The 20200-nt window shown below is 38.4% G+C and overlaps 2 protein-coding genes across 3 annotated transcripts; both read left to right on the forward strand.

Moving 5' to 3' along the window:
- The first annotated feature begins 1171 nt into the window (after positions 1–1171).
- Positions 1172–12412, forward strand: csf3r (colony stimulating factor 3 receptor). 2 transcript variants are annotated; one of them, XM_082552614.1, is made up of 18 exons: positions 1172–1323; positions 2947–3132; positions 5680–5785; positions 6960–7034; positions 7207–7503; positions 7587–7719; positions 7886–8052; positions 8205–8365; positions 8532–8676; positions 8944–9026; positions 9151–9343; positions 9423–9611; positions 9789–9890; positions 10164–10310; positions 10393–10524; positions 10611–10707; positions 10800–10878; positions 11365–12412. In XM_082552614.1, the coding sequence occupies exons 4-18, from the start codon at positions 6971–6973 to the stop codon at positions 11839–11841; spliced, it is 2466 nt and encodes an 821-aa protein (XP_082408740.1). In that variant the 5' UTR covers positions 1172–1323; positions 2947–3132; positions 5680–5785; positions 6960–6970; the 3' UTR covers positions 11842–12412. The 2 variants fall into 2 exon arrangements, with proteins under 2 accessions (XP_082408740.1, XP_082408739.1); XM_082552613.1 differs by lacking the exon at positions 5680–5785.
- A 1447-nt stretch (positions 12413–13859) lies between these two features.
- Positions 13860–20126, forward strand: mrps15 (mitochondrial ribosomal protein S15). Its single transcript, XM_082550556.1, has 8 exons — positions 13860–14189; positions 18341–18409; positions 18513–18588; positions 18702–18750; positions 18857–18941; positions 19057–19115; positions 19489–19680; positions 19930–20126. The coding sequence occupies exons 1-8, from the start codon at positions 14045–14047 to the stop codon at positions 20035–20037; spliced, it is 783 nt and encodes a 260-aa protein (XP_082406682.1). The 5' UTR covers positions 13860–14044; the 3' UTR covers positions 20038–20126.
- Positions 20127–20200: the final 74 nt, after the last annotated feature.

Below are 20200 nucleotides of genomic sequence, written 5' to 3' on the forward strand. Positions count from 1 at the left end.
AGTGCAGCAGTGGAATATCACTCTTGTAACAGAGGGCAATATTCAGCATTTCAGTATACACGCTTAGCACAATTACAGCAGTTGTGACTGCAGTTCACTATAGTATTTCACTGTATAGAAGCAGACAGATATGAGATGACGTTTACAGCAGTGTCTAATTTGGGTTAGTCGAATTTTTAATGCGAATGAGAATCTAAGGAGGAGACGGCATTCTGTTAAGCATAGGACAAAAACCGTAATCAAACCTAGCAAAGCTTCATCAGTTCAACTTGGCTTCGGGGCCCTCGGCTAATTTTACCGCTCACTGAAACATAGCGTGTAATACCCAGTGGATGGCAAACGCTTCGTTCATTATTGCTGATTAGGGGAAAAAAAGATCAAGCAAAATATGTCAACTCATGATAACCAGTTAATGTGTTTTTAATTAATGCTTGCTTTTCTTTTCTCCAGGTTGATTCCTACCCTAAAACCTACCAGTGCGTGTATTTAATTCCTCCTCCAGCAGCTTCTTGATTAACAGTTAGCTTCCATTATGCTTTTGAGGGCACGAGAGTGACCGTGCAGGGATGCGGCTGTTAGATTAAAAGTGGAGTGGGTGAGCTTGCTGGGTCTCCTTGCATGCAGTGAAATGAGACCTAAGCCACAGATTCATTTTAGAATTTAATAAGCTAATAATCGTGATATGGCAACTAGTTTCAAGTGTCCTTGAGGGGGGGTTCAAGGCACAGTTTACAATCCCATTTAAGAGCTTGTTCTATTACCATGCTGACAAAGTCTTAGACAGGCTCAGAGAGGGAGATGAGTACATTTTGAAGCTACTTCAAAGGTCACACAAAACACAGAGGGGTCAGCCTGAGCCAGAATGATCACATTCTTCTTGCGAGAAGACTCCCTGGAGTCCGACTGAAGGACAGTTGACAGCTGCTGTATTAGCATCTTCTGGGAAAGTACTGAAAATTCAATTCAGCTGACATTTAACAGCTATAAGTTGAGCTATAAGAAAAACTGCATATTATTGTGACAAATTAAACAGCCAAAGCCACCTGTAAAAACTTTTTGCTGAGCTTTTAAAAATGTGAATTTGAGCAATGTGAACTCCCCATTCTTCCTTCCCATAACTGGGCCCCATCAGTCACATGTTTCTTCTTGGAAAATAGCAGTTTCACAAATGCAAAACAAGGATGTTGCTGCCTGTGCTGCTTCTTGGCACACACACACACACGTCCTCAAATCCAAGCTACTTTGAGCCACGCTGTTTCATCTGGTGCTATCAGGGCTGATAAGAGCCTCTTGTCTTTCTGGGTCTGCTGCAGCTGCTGTGTGGTGAGTGGCAAGCCTCTCTGATGGCTCTCCTTTATCTTCACATCAAGCAATTTGCTGCTTCTTTCATTTTGATACTTGTGCCAGATTGAAAAGGAAAACTTTGCTAAACTTGTTTCTGAATGAGGTTAAAGCTAGGTAGTTGCATCCTCATCTACATGTAAGTTATGGACCACTCAACTTATTTAAAAAAATCATCTTTAATCCATGTTTAATCTGATTTTCTGGTCCCTCTGTATTGTAGATGTGACATTTATCATCCTTTGTAGTTTAATACCTAATACACACACACTACACACTCTTAATACATTTAGGATTAAATAAGCAATACTAAGATAAGATGGTGCTTTATAGTACTTGAAGCGTATCGTTTGAAACATTTAAAATAAGTTGTTAGATCGTCGCACAAAGGTGTTTTTACCTAAACCTTTGTTAAATTTAGTACAATACCGCAATGTCGCCCAAGTCATCATTGTCTTAAGAGCTTGAAAAAGGCGACTGGACTTCTTTATGTTTTTTTGAAGTTGTTTCACCTCTCACAACTGAAGAAATGTCTTTGATTAAAGGTGAAATGTCTTTAAAAACCTTAAAGAAATCCAGCCGCCTTCTTTTTCAAGCTCTAAAGACTACAGTATGGCAATGTTTTTAACATGTTTTATGACTGCAGTTTTCTTCTAATCACGGGGGCAACAGTATTTTAGTGTATGGAAAACATCTTCTGACAGTTTAAAAATCGGAAGTTAAAAAGATTGATTCAATCGGTCTGGGATTTTAGATACTGCCCATATAAAAGGTCAGAATGTCTTAACAGCCATGATAAGAAAAAACAAATCATTCTTTAACTCCTTTTAAATCTCTTTTCAAAACACACTGTATAGTGTGAGAAATAAAACCAAAAAGGGGAAATAGCGGTGAGTCTGTCATTACACTTTGCAATGTGTGAGGGATATTGCCAAATCCTTTAAGTGGGCGTTCTGTAACCCTCAACAGCAACAGGAAAGGAAATCTACTGAAGTTGTAGAAAAATATTTCTTTTAACATGGAGACATGACTCACCGAGACACAAAAATAAATTCTACATAATGTATTCTCATCTATATGTTCTGAACATAATTGGCTGAAACGCAAAGAATAGCCAGACTTCATTTATTCTGCCTTTATTTTAAGTATGTCATATTGTGTTGTTGACAAAATACACTCCGAGTCTAATACCCTTTTCTGCTCTCCACCTCGTCTCTCTCGCTCACTCTCTCTGTCTTTCCTTCAATTGCCTTTTGTCAGAGCCACAGGCAATTACCTATTAGTAGTAAGCAGAAATTCTAAAAAGGAAAGCGGAGCGAAATGGGGGCCTTTTTGCACAGTGCTGATAAGAAACGGAGAGAAAATTCCATTTCTCTCTCATTGCAAAACGCAGTCTTCACCAAATAGTTATTTTGGACTGAGGGCAGCGATCTAACAGTTTGAGTGACAGTTACAAATTATACAAATTTTAGGTTATATTTCCTCATCTTATGGAGGTGTTACAATGACACTATGAACATAACATTTCTGCTCAACGGTTGAATGTTATTCTACACCAGAAATGCTTTGGATAGTCAAAATCTAATATGTCATTTGTGTCTTTAGCCTACAGAACAAATTGAACTGGACTCTGAGCAGTCGCCTGGTGTTGTGCGCATGCTACATGTTAAGCTGAGGAACAGTGAGTTTCTCAGCTTATTCTCAGAAACAGGCAGGTTGAGTGTTACAAGACCACAGGAAGTTTCTCAATGCTGTACCACTTACTGGTTCTGGGTAGATGTCTGTATGTTGGTGAGTCATGCACGCACACACATTCAGTACTGTGCAAATGTCTTATTTCTTTCCCCATCGCATATTTCTTTTATATTTTTCTAGGAAAATGGCTGCAGTGATTTATCGAAACATGCATGTATAAATTGAAAAACAGTATACGGGGCAAAACCAGATCTGACAAGTGCAGTCAAAGAGTGCAACTCCCATGAAGGTCAAAGGCTATATGAAAACTTTTTATTAGATGCTAACGGCACCCTGTTTTCATATCAACACTGATGTTTGACTTTTGACCTTTGACCTTTTAGCATTACATACTAAAATGGTGTATTTTATTATCTTTATCTGTATGCTCGGAGTAGATCTGGCTGAAATCTTTTACTACTATAAACTGTAAAAACTTTAGATTTTAAGAGATATTCATCCATGTGTGATTTTTGCGAAACTACATGGCATCATCGTGATGCCGTAGGGTGTTGGATTAAAAAAATAAATAAGTAAAAAGACTATTGTGCAGCTCTCTCCGTGCTATGATGTGTTATACTCAATACGGTGTCTTGACATTTGTTTTCAAGGTCAGCTTTGACCTCAGGGGCTAACAGTAGAGGTCAAGGTCAAATGCTTAGCCAATCTAGTTACTCATGTCCCCCAAGGCCTAGTTTATTGTTGAAGTTTAAAGACAACCTGTAAAATATTGTGGGTAATTTAAAGTTTTTTTCTGATTTTCATATTTATTGTGACCTTGACCTTAACCTAACCTTAACCCAATTTTCACCCAAATTAAAGCTGGAACAGCTCGTGGTGTTATTGATCTCTACCATCACACAAAAAATGGAATATGAGAGCTTTCTGTTGTTAATTCAGTTTAGTTTGACTTAGTTATTTATTAGTTTCATTGTTAGTTTCTTTTTAGTTGTTATTGTATGGAGGGGTGTTACAATAAAAGCTGTGTACACAGTTTCAGTAAACACACCAATGAAAGCCTCAACAGGCAAGTCGTAATAAATTTTTTACCAAAATAATGAATATTGCATGAATTATTTCCTCTGTATTTTTTGTTTTTTAGTCTTTAGTCATTTGAGTTATTTTCCTTTTTTTAAAGTCTACTTTTCATTTTTATTTCAGTTAACAAAAATAGGCTTGATGACCATTTTTCTTTTTAAAACAGCCTGAACTCATGTAGGCATGCTTTCTTGTAATTTAAGTAGTCTTCAGGAATGGGTCTCCAGGCATTTTGAGGGAAATTCAAAACTCTTCTTCAAACCTTGTCTGCCTGTTGTTTCATCCTCTGCAAGGATGATCCAACACTGCTTCAGGAATATTGAGGTTCTGGTTCTGGGGAGGTCAGTCCATGACTGATAGTATTCCACTGTGTCTTTTTTCTATACAGGCGTGCTTTTACTGCATTGGCAGTGTGTCTGTCATCACTGTCAAGCTAAAAAATGAAAACACTGCCACTCAGATGTTTTCCAGATGGTATTACATGGTGGAACAAACTTTGACAGTACTATTCTGTGTTCATAGTTCCATCCGTTTTGACAAGATTCACAACCTCTCTGGTGGAAAACAGCCCCAAACTGTGACAGAACCTCCAGTGTGTTTTACAGATGACTGTAGATGACTGATGTACCTCTCTCCTGAACACCTCTGTACATACTGACAACAATTTGAACCAAAAATTTCACGTTTGAATGCCACACTATTTTCAGTCATTTTCAGTTTGTGTCAGCTTTTTCTACCCATCCCTTAAGAGTGGCTGTTAAGAAGCCATTCTTTGCTTTGAGATCAATTCTGATGTGGCTTAAACAACAAGAGATGAATCCACAGAACTAAAAATTGATTAAAAAGCAGCCAATGTCCAGAGAATAAACCAGAAAACTGCTGTTCTAGACCACTTTAAAAAATTATAAGAAAGTATGGCTTCAGTGAAGCAAAACCAAAAGAAATGAGAGGTGATTCAAGGTTTTTGCACAGTACTTCACATCAGTGTGAAATGTAGTTCTGATGAAGACATTAATAAGGGAATCAACAATAAATAATCTGGCATAATTTTAGATAATTCCCAAGAGGTTTCCTTACTATTGAGTTGCTTGCAGTGTTTAATGAATTTAAAACTCTACTCTCACATTTTTATGATTCTGCTCCCTCGTAATGCTGTTTATCAGTTGCAAACTTTCATTGCCACCTGGTATTTTATTTTATAATATAAAGTGACACCTGTCCAAAATTGAAATGTCCAGAAATATATGTTTAAATTTTAGCAAACATTTTTAACAATGCACTGAACACAATTCTAGTAACAAAATCCCTATTCTCATGTGAAATATTATTTTGAATGTTTTTATTGTACATACACTGGTTTTAATGCATTAAAATATGCAAAACACATGATTGTGTGAATAATTTGCACAAAGTTTAAAACTACATGTCTATATGTTGGTGTTCATTATACAATTAAATGTTCTTTTAATACCACTAAAAAACTCGATTCCATTGTTTTCTGTTACTTTAGTAATCAGTTAGTATTTGCTTTAGTACTCTAAACTATTTGTCTTTTCTTCCACACAGTACCTTACAGTTGCAGAGATACTGATATAGGCTGTGATGGCATGTCTGGGTGGTGCTTTGTAAACCAGAACAAAGATTTCTGTGAATTTTAAACTTCTGTGTAATGGTGAGTTCCCTAACTGATTCTCGAACTAAAGAGCAAGGTTGACTTTATATAAAAAGTGCAGTATGTTTGAGAAATGCTGCCAGAACTTTACCAACTAGTTCTCATTTTGCTATAGTCACACTACGGACCGTGACATAGGAAAATTATTTGTCTCCACAACTGCTTGCCATCAATCTCAGACAGAAAAAAAAGAATCATTGTAATGGCTGGATAACAACTGATTTTTTTGTTTTCTTGGTCATAGGAGGGTTGCTGTCATACTTTGACTCTAGCCATTTTGTTTACGTCAGACCAGTCAGCAACCACCTAGCAAACACAAGTCGTGTGAGAAAAATATGACTGGTTTTGACTGGTGGTTGGAAGATGCTGCCAGTTCTTGTGAAACTGATTGCTAAAACCTTACGAACGCAGGTCTAGCGATTGGTCAATGACTCCTCGGTAACCACTGGCCACTAAAAAACAAAGTGTCTTTGAGCTGCTGGAGTTTGTTGGGGGTTGCACCTGGTGACAGCCAGCAACTATTCACCAACTTGCTGGGGAATGCGTATTTTTCCCTGGTGACCAGAGGTTGCCAGCAGGTTATCAACAGTCTCTAGGCCTATGTGAAAAAAGTCCAGTTACACTGTAACAGGTGATACATTTTAATATATTTTTTATTTTTTATTAAATATTTCTCTCAAAATTTAGAAAGAGTTTCATCCGTTTTATTTAACAGTGTAACAATGGAAACTTGATAGCACCTGTGGATGTCTCTATCTGTTTTGTTTTTCAGCCAGCAGAGCTTTAAATGTCACTTCCCCGGTGAACCCAAGATGCCACGAGTGTTGGCTTTTATTTATGTGCTTAGATTTTTATTTAATTTTTATTTATTTATTTGAGTTTGTCAAGTGTCAGTGCTCAGTTTTTTTCTGTGCTCCACAAACGCAGACAGCACAGCAAATCTTTTTTTTTTTTTTTTTTTTGCTAGAGATCAGGGAGGCAGGAGATGCACAGTGTGTATACTGAAATATTATGCGTTATGGAGATCACTTCCAGACCCTTGAAACACCATTGTCACCACCACCACTGTCAATTCCTCCCTCCCACAATGCACCTTGTCACTCAAATATTGTTTTGACAGAGCATGAAAGTTGGTAATTTACCAATAATGCATTTCATTTTGGCTGCCTAACAGGTTTTATCATCATGATATCCAAATGGATGTCAGTGATTGTCATGCTGGTGACATTTGTGAACGGAGCAAGAAATGGTGAGTGTAGGTGTCGGAGGAAGATGGAAATACCAATTACAATGACAATTCTTACTATCATTTTGTGTCCTTTGCCTTGGAGATTTTACCAAGTAAAAGACTAAACATTTAGAAAAAACATCTGAACAATCTTCACATTACATCTTTGTTTTTGTTTTTTTGTAATTTTTAGAGGATGGCATACAGCCCTGTGCAAAGGTCCACACATCCAGCTCAGTGGTACCTTTGGGATCCCCTGTGACAGCCACATGTGTCATCAGAGAGGACTGCCCTTTGGTCACTGGACAAGCTGTTCATATAGAGTGGCGCCTTGATGATAGGCTTATTCCCAGCAGTCCAGAAGCCAGTGAGAGCAGCAGGGTTTCCAGAGCTGTTATATTAAGCTTCAATCACACCCGAGCAATCCTCACCTGCTGTATCCAAGCCTCTCCTCCTCAAGTAGTCGCAGGCGTGGAGATCCGAGCTGGATGTGAGAAGCATTTGCGATTCTTTTGTACATGGATCAAATTAAATTCCATTTAAAAATGACTTTGTTTTTCTTTTTACCTTTAGATCCACCAGAAGCACCGCAAAACCTCACCTGTCAGACAAACCTCACCAACCCCATCACAATCACCTGTAGCTGGGACCCTGGGCAGAGGGAAACCCACCTGCCCACACAGTATTCCCTCCATACTGAAATGTGGTAAAAATATGTAACAAATGGAATACAAATGCAAATATACAAAATATAGATTACAGTGAAAGACTGGTCAAGCAGTAAATATCATACTGGTATCAGACGTGTTATCTAGGCTTTGTCTTCAAGGCTGAACGACTATATTTCTTAAAATGTAATTTCATCATTTCAGGGCTGAAAATGAAAACTATTCTTATAAACTGCCACAAGGAGTCCATCACTATACCATCCCTCGTTTTGAATTTGTGCTGTTTTATGACATGAAGATATATGTGAAAGCTGTGAATGAACTTGGAGAGACAACCTCAGCACCACTTGTTTTAGAACCTGTTAGTTCGGGTAAGGAAAATATTTTGGGGTTTTCTTTTTTTTTAGCATTCTTCAAGCTCTGTTTGTATTATAAGTACTATATTTCATAGACAATACTAAATTGTACTTAAAATCGGTGGGAAAAAAAATTATGCATGCTTTTGTTTTTGTCACTATTTCAGCTAAGTTTGACCCACCCAGTATTCAAGTGATTTCTAAAAGGTATGGCTGCCTGAGGCTGAACTGGAATTTGTCCCCAGACCAGGCCTGGCTCCAGTCTTGCGGGTTATTAAACCTGGAATACCGATTTAAGTCTGTTGACAGCACACAGTGGAATGACCCAGTGAGTGCAAATCAACCCTTTGTTGATATCAACTGAAAATGTATCTTCCCAAACATTTGATCCAGTGGCTATAGACATCCAAATGCTGATATTCCTTCCCTGAAGTTCACATTGGATATGCAAGAACTTATGTTTGTACATTCTGTGTCCCTGAAAAATATGCCAGGTCTTGGTTCAAAATGCTAAAACTCCTGTGGACATGTGTCACCTGCTGCATTGGACTCGGTATTTTGCACAGATCAGAGTCAGATACCAGCAGAGCCCCTGGAGTGAATGGAGCAGCAGCCAGTCTGGTGTCACCTTGGAGAGTGGTAAGATCAATTCAGACTGACACCATCAGTCAGTCAACCATTTCCCAATCTATTGCCTTTTCTTCCATTTCCTGGTCTTTTCAATATATGCTAATGTCATCTTCTGCATCTGCCATTACTTTTTTCTATAGCGCAGGTTGTATTGAGCTTTGTTGCATTGAATCCATAAACCTGTCTTGGATGAAAAAGTTTTTATTTTCAAAGAGTAAAAGGAGATGTGCAGGCTTTTGACATGCAACATGCTGACAGGTGACTCTTTCTTTTTAGCTCCCACTGGACGCCTAGATTGGTGGATGGAGATATCTGAGGATCCCCTGCTAAAACAACTCAACATAAGCTTGTTTTGGAAGGTACACACATCACACACGTTGCTTGACACCTGTCACAAATTGATGCATTTTGTCTTCTAGCTCTGGTGGAGCATGAGAGGTCGTCTTTTAAAATATCTCCTCACATTTTTTCCTTCTGCTTCAGCCATCAAAAAGATTTCGTGCCAATGGCCAAAATGTGTCATATATCGTCTTGGTGCAAAAGAGAGTGGTGTGCTCTACAAGGGAGAACTACTGTACTTTCAGTCTTTCTAGGAGCGTTAAGAAAGTGTATGTAAAGGCTGTAAATGCAGCAGGGAAATCTTCTCCCACTGTAGTACAGATTTACAAACATAAAGGTAACTCACTCACAAAACAAATGAATGCATCATGTCATGTGACATGTAGAATATGATATGCATCTTTTTCTGTCTGTAGCTCATCCTGTAGTATTAGATGCCACAGCAGTCCCATATGGAAACAATTCATTTCTTGTTCAGTGGAGAAGCATGGATTCCTCAGGACTCAGCGATTATGTGGTGAAATGGAGACCTTTGTTAAAATCAGGCCTCTCCCACATCCAGTTTGACATTGCTGGCCAAAACCAGTCCAGCATTGTTATAACAGGTATGTTTTACAATATTTGTCTTCCGCTTTCCTAATCGGATGATTATCCTCTACAACAAGAATTCGAACAATCACTCTTGTGTAAGATCTTCCTTTTCCTGTGCTTAACCTGCCTCTACACACTGTTAGACTCCTGTGGGCAATGATCCACCCTAACCTCTTCTCACTCATCAACAGGCAGCTTTGAGCCCTACAAGCCCTATGGGATCTCTGTATATCCAAGGTTTACGGATGGGATAGGCCCTCCTAAGACATTTAATGCCTACTTGAGAGAGAAGGGTAAGTCACCCAAGACACAAAGAGTCTCACACAAGCCAGCAGAGGTGTGAGCCAGACTCCCTCAACTTTGAAGTAGTCAGAAGAGCGTTGACTTACAGAATATATATTTTGTAATCTTTCACAGAACAGCTGATACATGATGAAATAATGCCCTCTTGTGGAAAGAAATGAATAACCTATTGGAGTAAAGACCTGGGCTGTCTAATATAATGTCTAATGGTTAAAAACTCTTTCTAGTTCTACTAATCACTTGTGATGTTGTTCTTTTTAAAGCCCCATCCATGGTTCCAAAATTACATATTCAAAAGACCTGGAATTCAGATATTAAGATTACCTGGGATGAAATACCATTAGACCAACGAAATGGAAAGATCCAAGACTACACAGTCTTCTACTGGAATCAGAAGGGACCCGTTAACGGTAGGTTAAATACCTTATCTCTGCTATGTTGTATAGGGTATTTTAAGTACTTGATCCCCTCTAATGTTTAACTGTTCTTCAGTTGTGAACGTAGATACAGAAAAAAGAAGTGTGATCCTTAAAGACCCCAGTGTGCATGGAGCTGTCTTGATGGTTAGCACATTTGGTGGGAGCTTGAATGGGTCAGCAGTTCATTTTGAATTTCAGCCCTTTGGTTAGTACGATCATTTTTTCTTTGGAGAAAGTCAACACAAACAGAATATGATCAGATGTGACATTACGTGTCTTTTCTTTTCTCAGATGAGGTCGCTAGTGCGATGATTGTAATCGGATCAGTTTTTGGACTTTCATTGCTGATTATTTTCATAGTCCTGACTTGTTTCTCCAAACATGAAAGGTAAGCTCATGCTCATACTGTTTAAGCTGGGAAGCTGTAATGCTGTTTATTCTTAACACACTACCCTAATTCTTTTTTTCTTTAACTTCAAGGTTTAAGGGGATTTTTTGGCCAGTTGTTCCAGACCCAGCTAACAGCTTTGTCCTAAGACTGACATCAGAATCAACACAGGTGTGAAAGCGGACATCCGTTAGAGGACAACAGAAATGTTTTTATACATTTATACGTTCCTTATTACTAATGTTTTTGACTAAAGCTGCAAAAATCTGCAATATGTAGAATGAAGCGATTGAACCCTACAGGGAATGACTGTGAAATTCTGCAGGAACAGTTTAGCTTCTTCCTTCTCATTATTTGGTTTAATGCCCTGTTAATTTGTTGTTTTAGCTTACAATGCTTTTCAATGGAATTAAGACAAATTTAACAAATACCCGCTAAACACAGAGGTTCATTTAACAGAGAAAGAGGCTGTTTAAGGTCTCCATCAGGATCTGGTGAAAACTAACAGGAGACTTAATTTAAAGCATTCCAACTGATATTAATTTCTAATGTTAGATATTTAAAGCTTGTTTTGCTGCATGAGTGAAAAAAAGACATGACATGGTGTAAAGCCAAGAAATTGATACTATTGTTGTCTCACTTATTTTTCACTTGCAGTATACCCATCCTTCATGTGACAGCGAGGATCCGATATATTTGTCCCACCTCAGCTTTCCGGACATCCCCATGAAACTAAGCAAAGAGGAGGATGATCTTTGGATAAACAGTTCAGAAGAGACCAGTGACCTTGGAGAGTCTATTTGTGGTTCGCCCTTCATCACCGAATACTCTGGCTCAAACAGTGACTCTGTTCCTTATGCTACTGTGGTGTTCTCTGGTTTTTGTAACAGCCCACCACCCAAAGAGCCTCATGTCTACCTGCGTTCTGAATCTACACAGCCCCTCTTAGAGGCAGAGGAACCTTTCACGCCGAAGTGTTACCAGAATCTAGCACTAGGTGGAATGACAGAGGAGCAGCATTTTTTTGGGCCAAGCCATGATTGTGTACCTGAAGAAGTGGCAGACCCAGAGAGTCTTTGGGATGACTTTCCTTTTCTACGAGCATTAGCCATGAATGATACTGAAAATGACTAAAGCACCATTGGCAATTACAAGTAGAACTGCTTTGTTGGAGGCTTACATAGATCTAAGTATGTGCAATGAATTTAATGTGATAACGTACACAGCTGTAAATAACATGGCTACTAGCTAGAATTTTTTTAAGCTGATAGAAATCATGTTGATATTTACTGATTATCATTGCAAAGTTTTTGTATACTTTGTAAAACTTCTGCAGCAAATGAAGTTTCTTCTTGTTTTTTGTTTTTTACTTTAACCTCCTAGGACCTGATATCCACTTATGATGACATTATACTGCTACTGTTCTATCAAAATTTTAAACGAATATCCTCATGTGGCTCTTATTTTTCTTAAAAACAAAAATAAGGGGGAAAAAATTCTTTGTTTTTACATTCATCGGGCCCCAATATGCCCAAATATCAAAGACAAACTAAAAATGCATGCCGTGGAAGAGTTTGGGTCTTAGGAGGTTAAACTATATTGTTGAGATTATATTTTTGTGGATTACATGTGAATTCTCTGATTGAATGTTTTACACCTTAAAAGTGTTTTCAATAAAATTATAAGTACTTTTTTAATATTTTAATGCTAAATATAGATATTATTTAAAATAGCACACTAATCTGAGATTAGCAGGACAAATTTGCTGGAAAACTCAGAAATGTCACATAAACTGATTTATAGATCCATTTATAAAAGCTGTATAAAGGATAATTAGTAACAGTAATCATCTGTAACAGACAACTTAACAGAGAACCAATTTTAAACCAGTACGTTCTTTCTAGCAGTAATTTGTTGCAAAACATATAATTTGTTTGACTTTAGTTTTGTTTAGTTAAATATATGAAAATTGTCAAAGAGAACAGTTTGGCAGGCATAAAATAATATTTTTGCACCAACATGATGATTCTCAAAGAATTACTGGATGAAAACTTGGCATATCAGTGTCAGCTTTAAAAGAAATCAGAAGACACTTGACTAGTGGAGGACAAAAAGAAGAAGGGTCAGGCCTAAAAATTATCTACAGCAGACAACCAGCATCTGAAAGTCATGTTCTTAAGAAATAGGGGAAGGGGGGACTCACAAAGACTGGACATATTTCTCGAGTCTCTCTGGGATATAGGGAGAAAAGGGGAGAAAAGTTATATTACAAAAGTAATGTTAAGTTGAATTATACAAGAACTGGACTGAAAAATCAGTGGAAATTGATCTTGTAAAGCGGTGAATCCAAATGTAAAAATTTCAGGTTCAAAGAATCTTTAATAGGAGGTCAGAATAGAGAAAATGGAAGCTGTGTCCAGGTTCAGAGCTGCATTTCTTGTACGAATTAGTGGCAGAAATGTACCATCAGATTTTGATCCACCACACGACTCTGGAAAGTGTCTAATTAGCAAAGCTTCATTTTTCAGTATGACAGTGATCCCAAACACACTGGAAAATGCAATAAAAAGCATACCTGCATAGAAATTAAACACAAAATGGATCATCATGCGTCCTGGATTGATCTCTCCAGAGTCCACATCTCAACATTATTGAATCAGTGTGGGATCATCTTGACAGAGAATGAAAGAAAAGGCAGTCAACATCCAGAGAACATTTGAATATCCTTCTGGAAGCCAGGAAAGTTATTCCTGAAGAATACTTCAAACTACAAGAAAGTTTGCCCAAGAGAGTCCTGGTTATGTTGAAGAATGTGGTCATACCAAATAATTTAGCATTGTACAAACTCTGTTTTTGTCTTATATATTGTATTTCCCCATTTCAATACACCAATTTCCCCTTTTCCCAGCAAAGAAACGGGTAGTATTTTAGGAGGTTTGCACAGCATTGTATGTCAGCAGTTATAAATTGACAGTTTATTACCATCAGTGCTCTTTTTACTGCTTTTTATTTAAAAGTAACAGTAATAATTTTGGGAGGGGGCACTTCTCATTAACTGTGACTGCTTCAATTATTAAACCAAACAATTGTCACTGAAAATAATAATAATAATGAAATGTAACGATGAAAGATTCCAAAAGTCGTTTTACGCTCGTTTTTATCGACGTGCTCTGGGATTGTTATTTTAGCCTAGTACAGCATCTCGCAATCGCTACTCGGCTAGTTTAGTCTAACCAAAATGGCGATCCTCATGTAGGGGTCGAGTGTGATTATTGGACGAATTTTTCAGCAGTTTTAGACAGTTTATTCTCCGTCCTTGTTATCTATACTGTGAGCCATGTTCACAAACATAGGCCTGAGGGCAGTTCTCAAGGTCCAAGCTAGTGTTTTGCGGGAAAGCTCGGCAGCTCTCTGTTGTGCTGCATCAGTCAAACCGTGGACGAACAGGTCGAGTTTACTGTCAGGACCAAACGTGAGAAGTGGTAAGTGTGAGGAAGACAAAACTTTCTTGTGGGTAAATATCAGTCAAAACATGTGTTTCTGTGAGCAGTTCGTAATTTCGCTAGGTCTTCTTGGGAAGTAACTAACACGAACGGCAGGCGGCACTGTTGGCGGAGCTACATGTTACCCTGATAAGCGGAAAGACCGCATACTTGACGTCTGAAACGATTTTCATCATAACGTACTCCAAAGTGTAGTAATCGGCTTTGCACAGCCTCCCTACGCAATTCATTTTTCTATCACACAGTTCTCTCCACACCACCAAGACAGTGTGAAGTTACTGGCAGGTGTTTCGTCAGCTGCTCAGCTACTTGTCATTGAAAACAGTCTTTCACAAAAACCCATATGTTCATATTTCTTTTGTTGAGTCTATGAAAAATGCCAAGTGTGGGATTTCTCATAGATTCTTACAGATTTGTAGAGTTTCAAATGTGTACAACTATGTGTGGCTGATATTTTTTTTTTCAGGTAGGAGATGATGCCACACGCAAAACCAAGCAGTGTAAACGCAGGGCAGTTTCACAGTCTGAATTGGCTGTTGTTTTAAGTCCTGCTTCCTTTGTTGCAGATTTGCTCATTTTCCCTTCCAAAAACTTTCTGTGCATACGACAGTCTAAAAATATTAAAGTGCGCAAGGATCTCCTGGTGTGCACAAACCGGGTTACATCTTCATGTGGAGTCTTGATTCTCTTTTCATACTTTTCACACAGTCTCAGCTCCCACACAGATCAATAAATACATGCTGTGTGGAAAACTGGGACATCTGAGTTTTGCTTTTTGGGGGGGTTGATTTGTGTGTAATTTCTAAGTAGACAGGATAGCTTGTCAACTCTCAGATAGAGGGACTTTGAAGAGCCTCTCACAGCTCTTTTCACACACCTCCGTGTGCAAAACTGATGCCTGCTAATCAGAGGGTTGTTGCACACACAGGGTGTGAAACAAACAAAAAGAATATCAGAAATATTTTTGACACGAAGCCTCTAAAAGAGGACTAGGTAACAGTGTAGTGCTTTAGCTACTTGAAACTTTTCTCCCCTAAATGTTTTTGTGGTTATCTCCCCTTCTGCACTTCTTTGCTGCTTAATCTGATGCAATATCTTGCTTTCTTATCATAATATCTGGAGCATCTACAGAAGCTTTTCTTTCATTTTCCCCCTCAAGTCTACTAGAATATGACAGCTTTTTTTTCTTTCTTTTTTTTCTCACTGTTGCAGCCTATGCACTGACAGTCACAGGTTTGCCAGCCCTTCAGTGACAGGCATGAATAAGAGCTGTTTGGCTTGCAGGCCGCTTCTCTCTACAGTGCTATGACTAATACAGCAAATAAATACTTTTTAACCCAAGGTTTGTACGCTGTACACTGCAGTCTATCAGAATTGAAATCACCAGCAGTGTCTCAAGAAAAATGTATGCTACCTTGAAATTTTTTACTTTGGTTTCTGCTGTTGATAACTTTAAAATAAGGTACAGAGAATTTCTATTAAACTATTCTCAACAGCAAAGATTACTGCCAGGTGAAAACTCGGTGAAAAGCTCTTTCCTGATGAGTTTCCTTCAGTGGATTGCAATATTAGTTGCACACGTTGGTGGATTTTTGAAGGAGGGCTGAACTGTCGCATAACATTAGAGAGGAAGTGACATCATTTGTTGTTTTGATATTGAAAACCACTGCTCTTATCGCCATCTGATATGTACATAGTTGCGTTTTAGGGTGAGTGTTTGACAACCGTTTTAGAAAGATTATCTTAGTTTTACTCTACAAGTTTCTCCATCAGTCACGCAAATTAAGCTTCATGAGTCGTTTCATCATCCTGTAGATTTCATTTACGTATTTTTTTTGTTTTGTTACAATAAATCAATGATTTTCTGACAACTCAGCTTGCAGCAGAAATGTTTTTATTATGTATTATCCCAGAGAGGTGTTTCTCTACAAATAGGATAGTCAAGTTATCCCAGAACTTAGGGGTCTGCTTATGCTACCCTATTACCTGGTGTGTTTTTGAATCATTTCCATTCATGCTTATAGGAAGGAAGATCTTAGAGTATTTCGGGATAATATTTAGAGGGACAATACTCCTCATAATTTAAAATAGCTTATTCACAAATAAATGTTAGAGATTATAAGTAACTTTCAGGCTTTGTTGTTTTTCATACAGCTCTCTTACGCTCTTGCTGTGTCTTTGGGCTTATTTGTCACACTCATATTTCAGATCATCAAACAAACTTCAATAGAAGATGAGAACCCAAGTAAATAGAAAAGGCTTTTTTTTTTTTTTTTTAGTGATTTCATTTATTAAGAGAAAAAAAGTTACCCAAACCTACCTCAACCTATGTGGAAAATTAATTCATCTAAATCTAAGAACACTGTGTTACCTTTGGCAGTCATTCATTTGCAATAAGTGGCAATGAGTCCTTCACATCATTGTGGAGGAATTTTTGGCTCACTCTTTGTGGAATTCTTTTAGTCACAATGACATGAAAGGTCATGTCAAAGCATTTCTATCAGATTTAAGTCTGGACTTTGAATAAACCACTCCAAAACTGTCATTGTATTTTTAATTTTCTGTTGTTTGCTTTGTTTTGGGGGTTTTTTTTGTTTTGTTTTTTGTCTTTTCTGTTGTTGTTGTTTTAAAGCCATTCAGAGGACCTGCTGGCTTGTTTTTGATCATTGTCCTGTTGCATAAGCCAAGTGCGCTTGAGCTTCAGGGTACAAAATGATTGCTGGACATTCTCTTACGGGATTTTCTGGTAGAGCGCAGAATTCATAGTTCCGTCGATTACAGTAAATCATTCACCTCGAGAAGGAGCAACAGGAATCAAACTTGACTATTTTTATTATGTGCTTATGATGCTGACCCCAAAGGTTTTTGAGCGATCAGCAAGATTAGCAGCAGTGGTTTCTGCCCCGGAACTTCCCCATAGATGCGAGTGTTTTGAGTGTCTTCCAAAGACCAAGGAACTGATCGTGGACTTCAGGAAGACCAGGAAACACTTGACCCCTGTTTCAATTCAGGGGGTCAGTGTTGACATTGTGGAGGACTATAAATACCTTGGAGTACACATTGACAATAAACTGGACTGGGCTAAAAACACCACAGCACTTTACAGGAAGGGCCAGAGTCGTCTCTATTTTTTGAGGCGACTGAGGTCCTTCAACATCTGCCAGAAAATGCTGAGGATTTTCTATGAGTCCGTTGTGGCCAGTGCGATCCTCTATGCTGTTGCATGCTGGGGGAGCAGGCTGAGGGTCGCAGATGCCAACAGACTTAATAAACTAATCCGTAAGGCCAGCAATGTTGTGGGGATGGAGCTGGACTCCCTCAAGGTGGTGTCGGAGAGGCGGATGCTGTCCAAGATAAAGACAATGTTGAATAACACCTCCCACCCACTCCATGACATGTTGGTCAGTCACAGGAGCTCGTTCAGTGAGAGACTGAGATTACCGAAAAGCACCACTGAACGACACAGGAAATCATTCCTGCCTGTGGCCATCTCCCTGTACAACGCATCCACTTAACACACTGTTTGCTGCTACAACTACACATGTTTCTTTTCCAACTATTTATTTATGAGTGACTTATGTATGTATGTATGTATGTATGTATGTATGTATGTATGTATGTATGTATGTATGTATATATTGTACTATTCTTAGTTAGTGTATTGTCTGTCTTGTCTTAATGTTGGTTTAAAATGGAGCACTGTAACAAAAAATAATTTCCCCCAGGGATCAATAAAGTATTCTGATTCTGATTCTGATTTTGGAATCATGAATACTGACCTCAGCTGAGGAAATTGAGGCCTTTTTTAATAAAATAAATCATTAGCAAAGCAACGATTCCCTTGTTCCCTTCTACTTTCAAAATGAGTTTAATCTCCTAAGCAGTGGCTCTGTAGTGTAGTGTTTTACACATTTGCCAGACAAGTGAACAATCCCCAATTCGATCCCTTGAGGGAGAATTAGATCCCTGGAGGGAGGCACAAATCCTTTCGGGGTTACATCATGAGAGAATCCGGCCAAACCAAACACGTGGAGCTACCTGCTGTGGTGATCTCTTGTGAATAACAACTGAAAGTAACATTTTGAATCTACTAAACGTGAATGTTTGCAGTGATGCATCTGATTTCTCAGTTGCAGGAAGCTTTGCTGTTCCACAGCCAGTGAGACACTATGCCCGGGCTGCAAAGAAGAAGAAGACAGGTATTTAAGAGGAACTCTCATCACCATAGTGTGCGCATGTGAGCATTTATAAATGTGTACATAAGTTAAAGAAAGAAAAATCCAAAAAGTATTTTTCCTCCAGGACCTGAGAGCCAACTCAACGATCTTCCTCCAACAATGCTGAAGATGGATTATGCAGCTGTTCCCCTTGCTCAAACGTAAACATATACAAAATGATTAAAATTCAGACTTTCTATTAATTATTTTATAAAAGTGGACGCACATAGTGATTGGTCTACTCTTCTAACACTATTGTATTTTCTGCTAACAGAACTGATGATCTTGTCAAAAGGCTTCTTTCACTGGAGTTGGCTAGTCATGTAAGTTTGTCTTTTTTATGTACATTGTTTGGCCCTCTTGTGGGAAAGCAGAGGCATAAACAAGTAGTTCAGCGTTAATAACTAATAATAATAATCTCATCTTCAGAAAGAAAAGCTACAGCTAAAACAAGAACAGCTAATTGCAAAGGTCCAGAGAGATGAGAGTGACCGAAGCTCAGAGGAAGTACAAGGTGAGGTGCTATATTTTTCATTATGTTGCACATAGTTTCTTCACTGAAAAAAACACGGGATACAACTTTTATTTATTATGCGATGTTGAAATTCTCCTGTTCTTTCTCTCCTCAGTGGCTATATTGACTGCTAGAATCCGAAACTACCAGGAACATTTGCAAAAACATCATAAGGTGAGAATAAAATGCATTTAAATTAATCAGCAGGTTGACAGATTAAAATGACGTAACACATGTAGAGCACTTGACTCTCACCACTGGAAGTTTCATGTATGAATACGTCTCTCCACATTTCCTCTCTGCTTTTGTGAGGCCTGCATGTGCTACAGGATATCCTGTGTACTCCCCCACATTAAATAAAAAGATACGTAGCATGGCCAAGGTCGGAAGTTTCCGTGTTACATCATAGCCTAAACAATTTTATTAAAATTAACAACTGTTTTTATGTGGCATGACGAAGCAGCTGTTCCTCAGTAGGTGTCCTGATTTCTAGCGCATGTTGCTCTGTTTGTATTTACTTTCGATATTCTGTGTTGTTTGATGCTAGGATAAAGCAAACAAGAGGCGAATGCTTATGGCCATTGACCGAAGGAAAAAGATTTTGAAACACCTTCGGTTGATTCGCTACGATGCCTTTGAGAAAGTGTGTGAGCAGCTGGGCATCACATACACCTTCCCCCCAGAGTACTACAGACGGGCCACCCGTCGCTGGATGGCCAAGAAAGAATTCTGCATTAAGGTAGCAAATAAATGAAGCTGTTATTTATTAAGTCTACATCATCTCTGCACATTAATGTATACTCATATCTGTTGGGAAAAACTTAAAACTTTCCATTACACACAAGTGTAATGGAAGTGTAGCATATAGAGCATCTAGGGCATTACTCAAGCCTTCTGGAAACTCTTCTCTATACATTAAAGGTGTTATTTTATGCCCCCCACTAACACTTGGTCATATGTGTTTGTGTGTCTGTGTGTGTCATCTCAGGTCTTCAAAGCAGTGCAAAAGCAAAAAGCAGAGCAGAGGCTGAAGATAAAGCAGAGTTCAGGCTCCACAGACACGGAGTCAGCAAAGACAAATGCAGCTGAGATCTAATGAGACAAAAGCCACAATCTGTACACCTTCAGATGTAGTGATGTATCATGTAGATAAATAAATGGTTTTCCCATGCTGCCGTCACACGATTTTACTTTCTATTGTTGTCATTCTGATACCAGAACTGTCTGGAGATGTCAAAGATTAATAAGAATAAAATATC

Source organism: Aulonocara stuartgranti, assembly GCF_965226115.1.
Source record: "Aulonocara stuartgranti genome assembly, chromosome: 11".
Taxonomy (NCBI): domain Eukaryota; kingdom Metazoa; phylum Chordata; class Actinopteri; order Cichliformes; family Cichlidae; genus Aulonocara; species Aulonocara stuartgranti.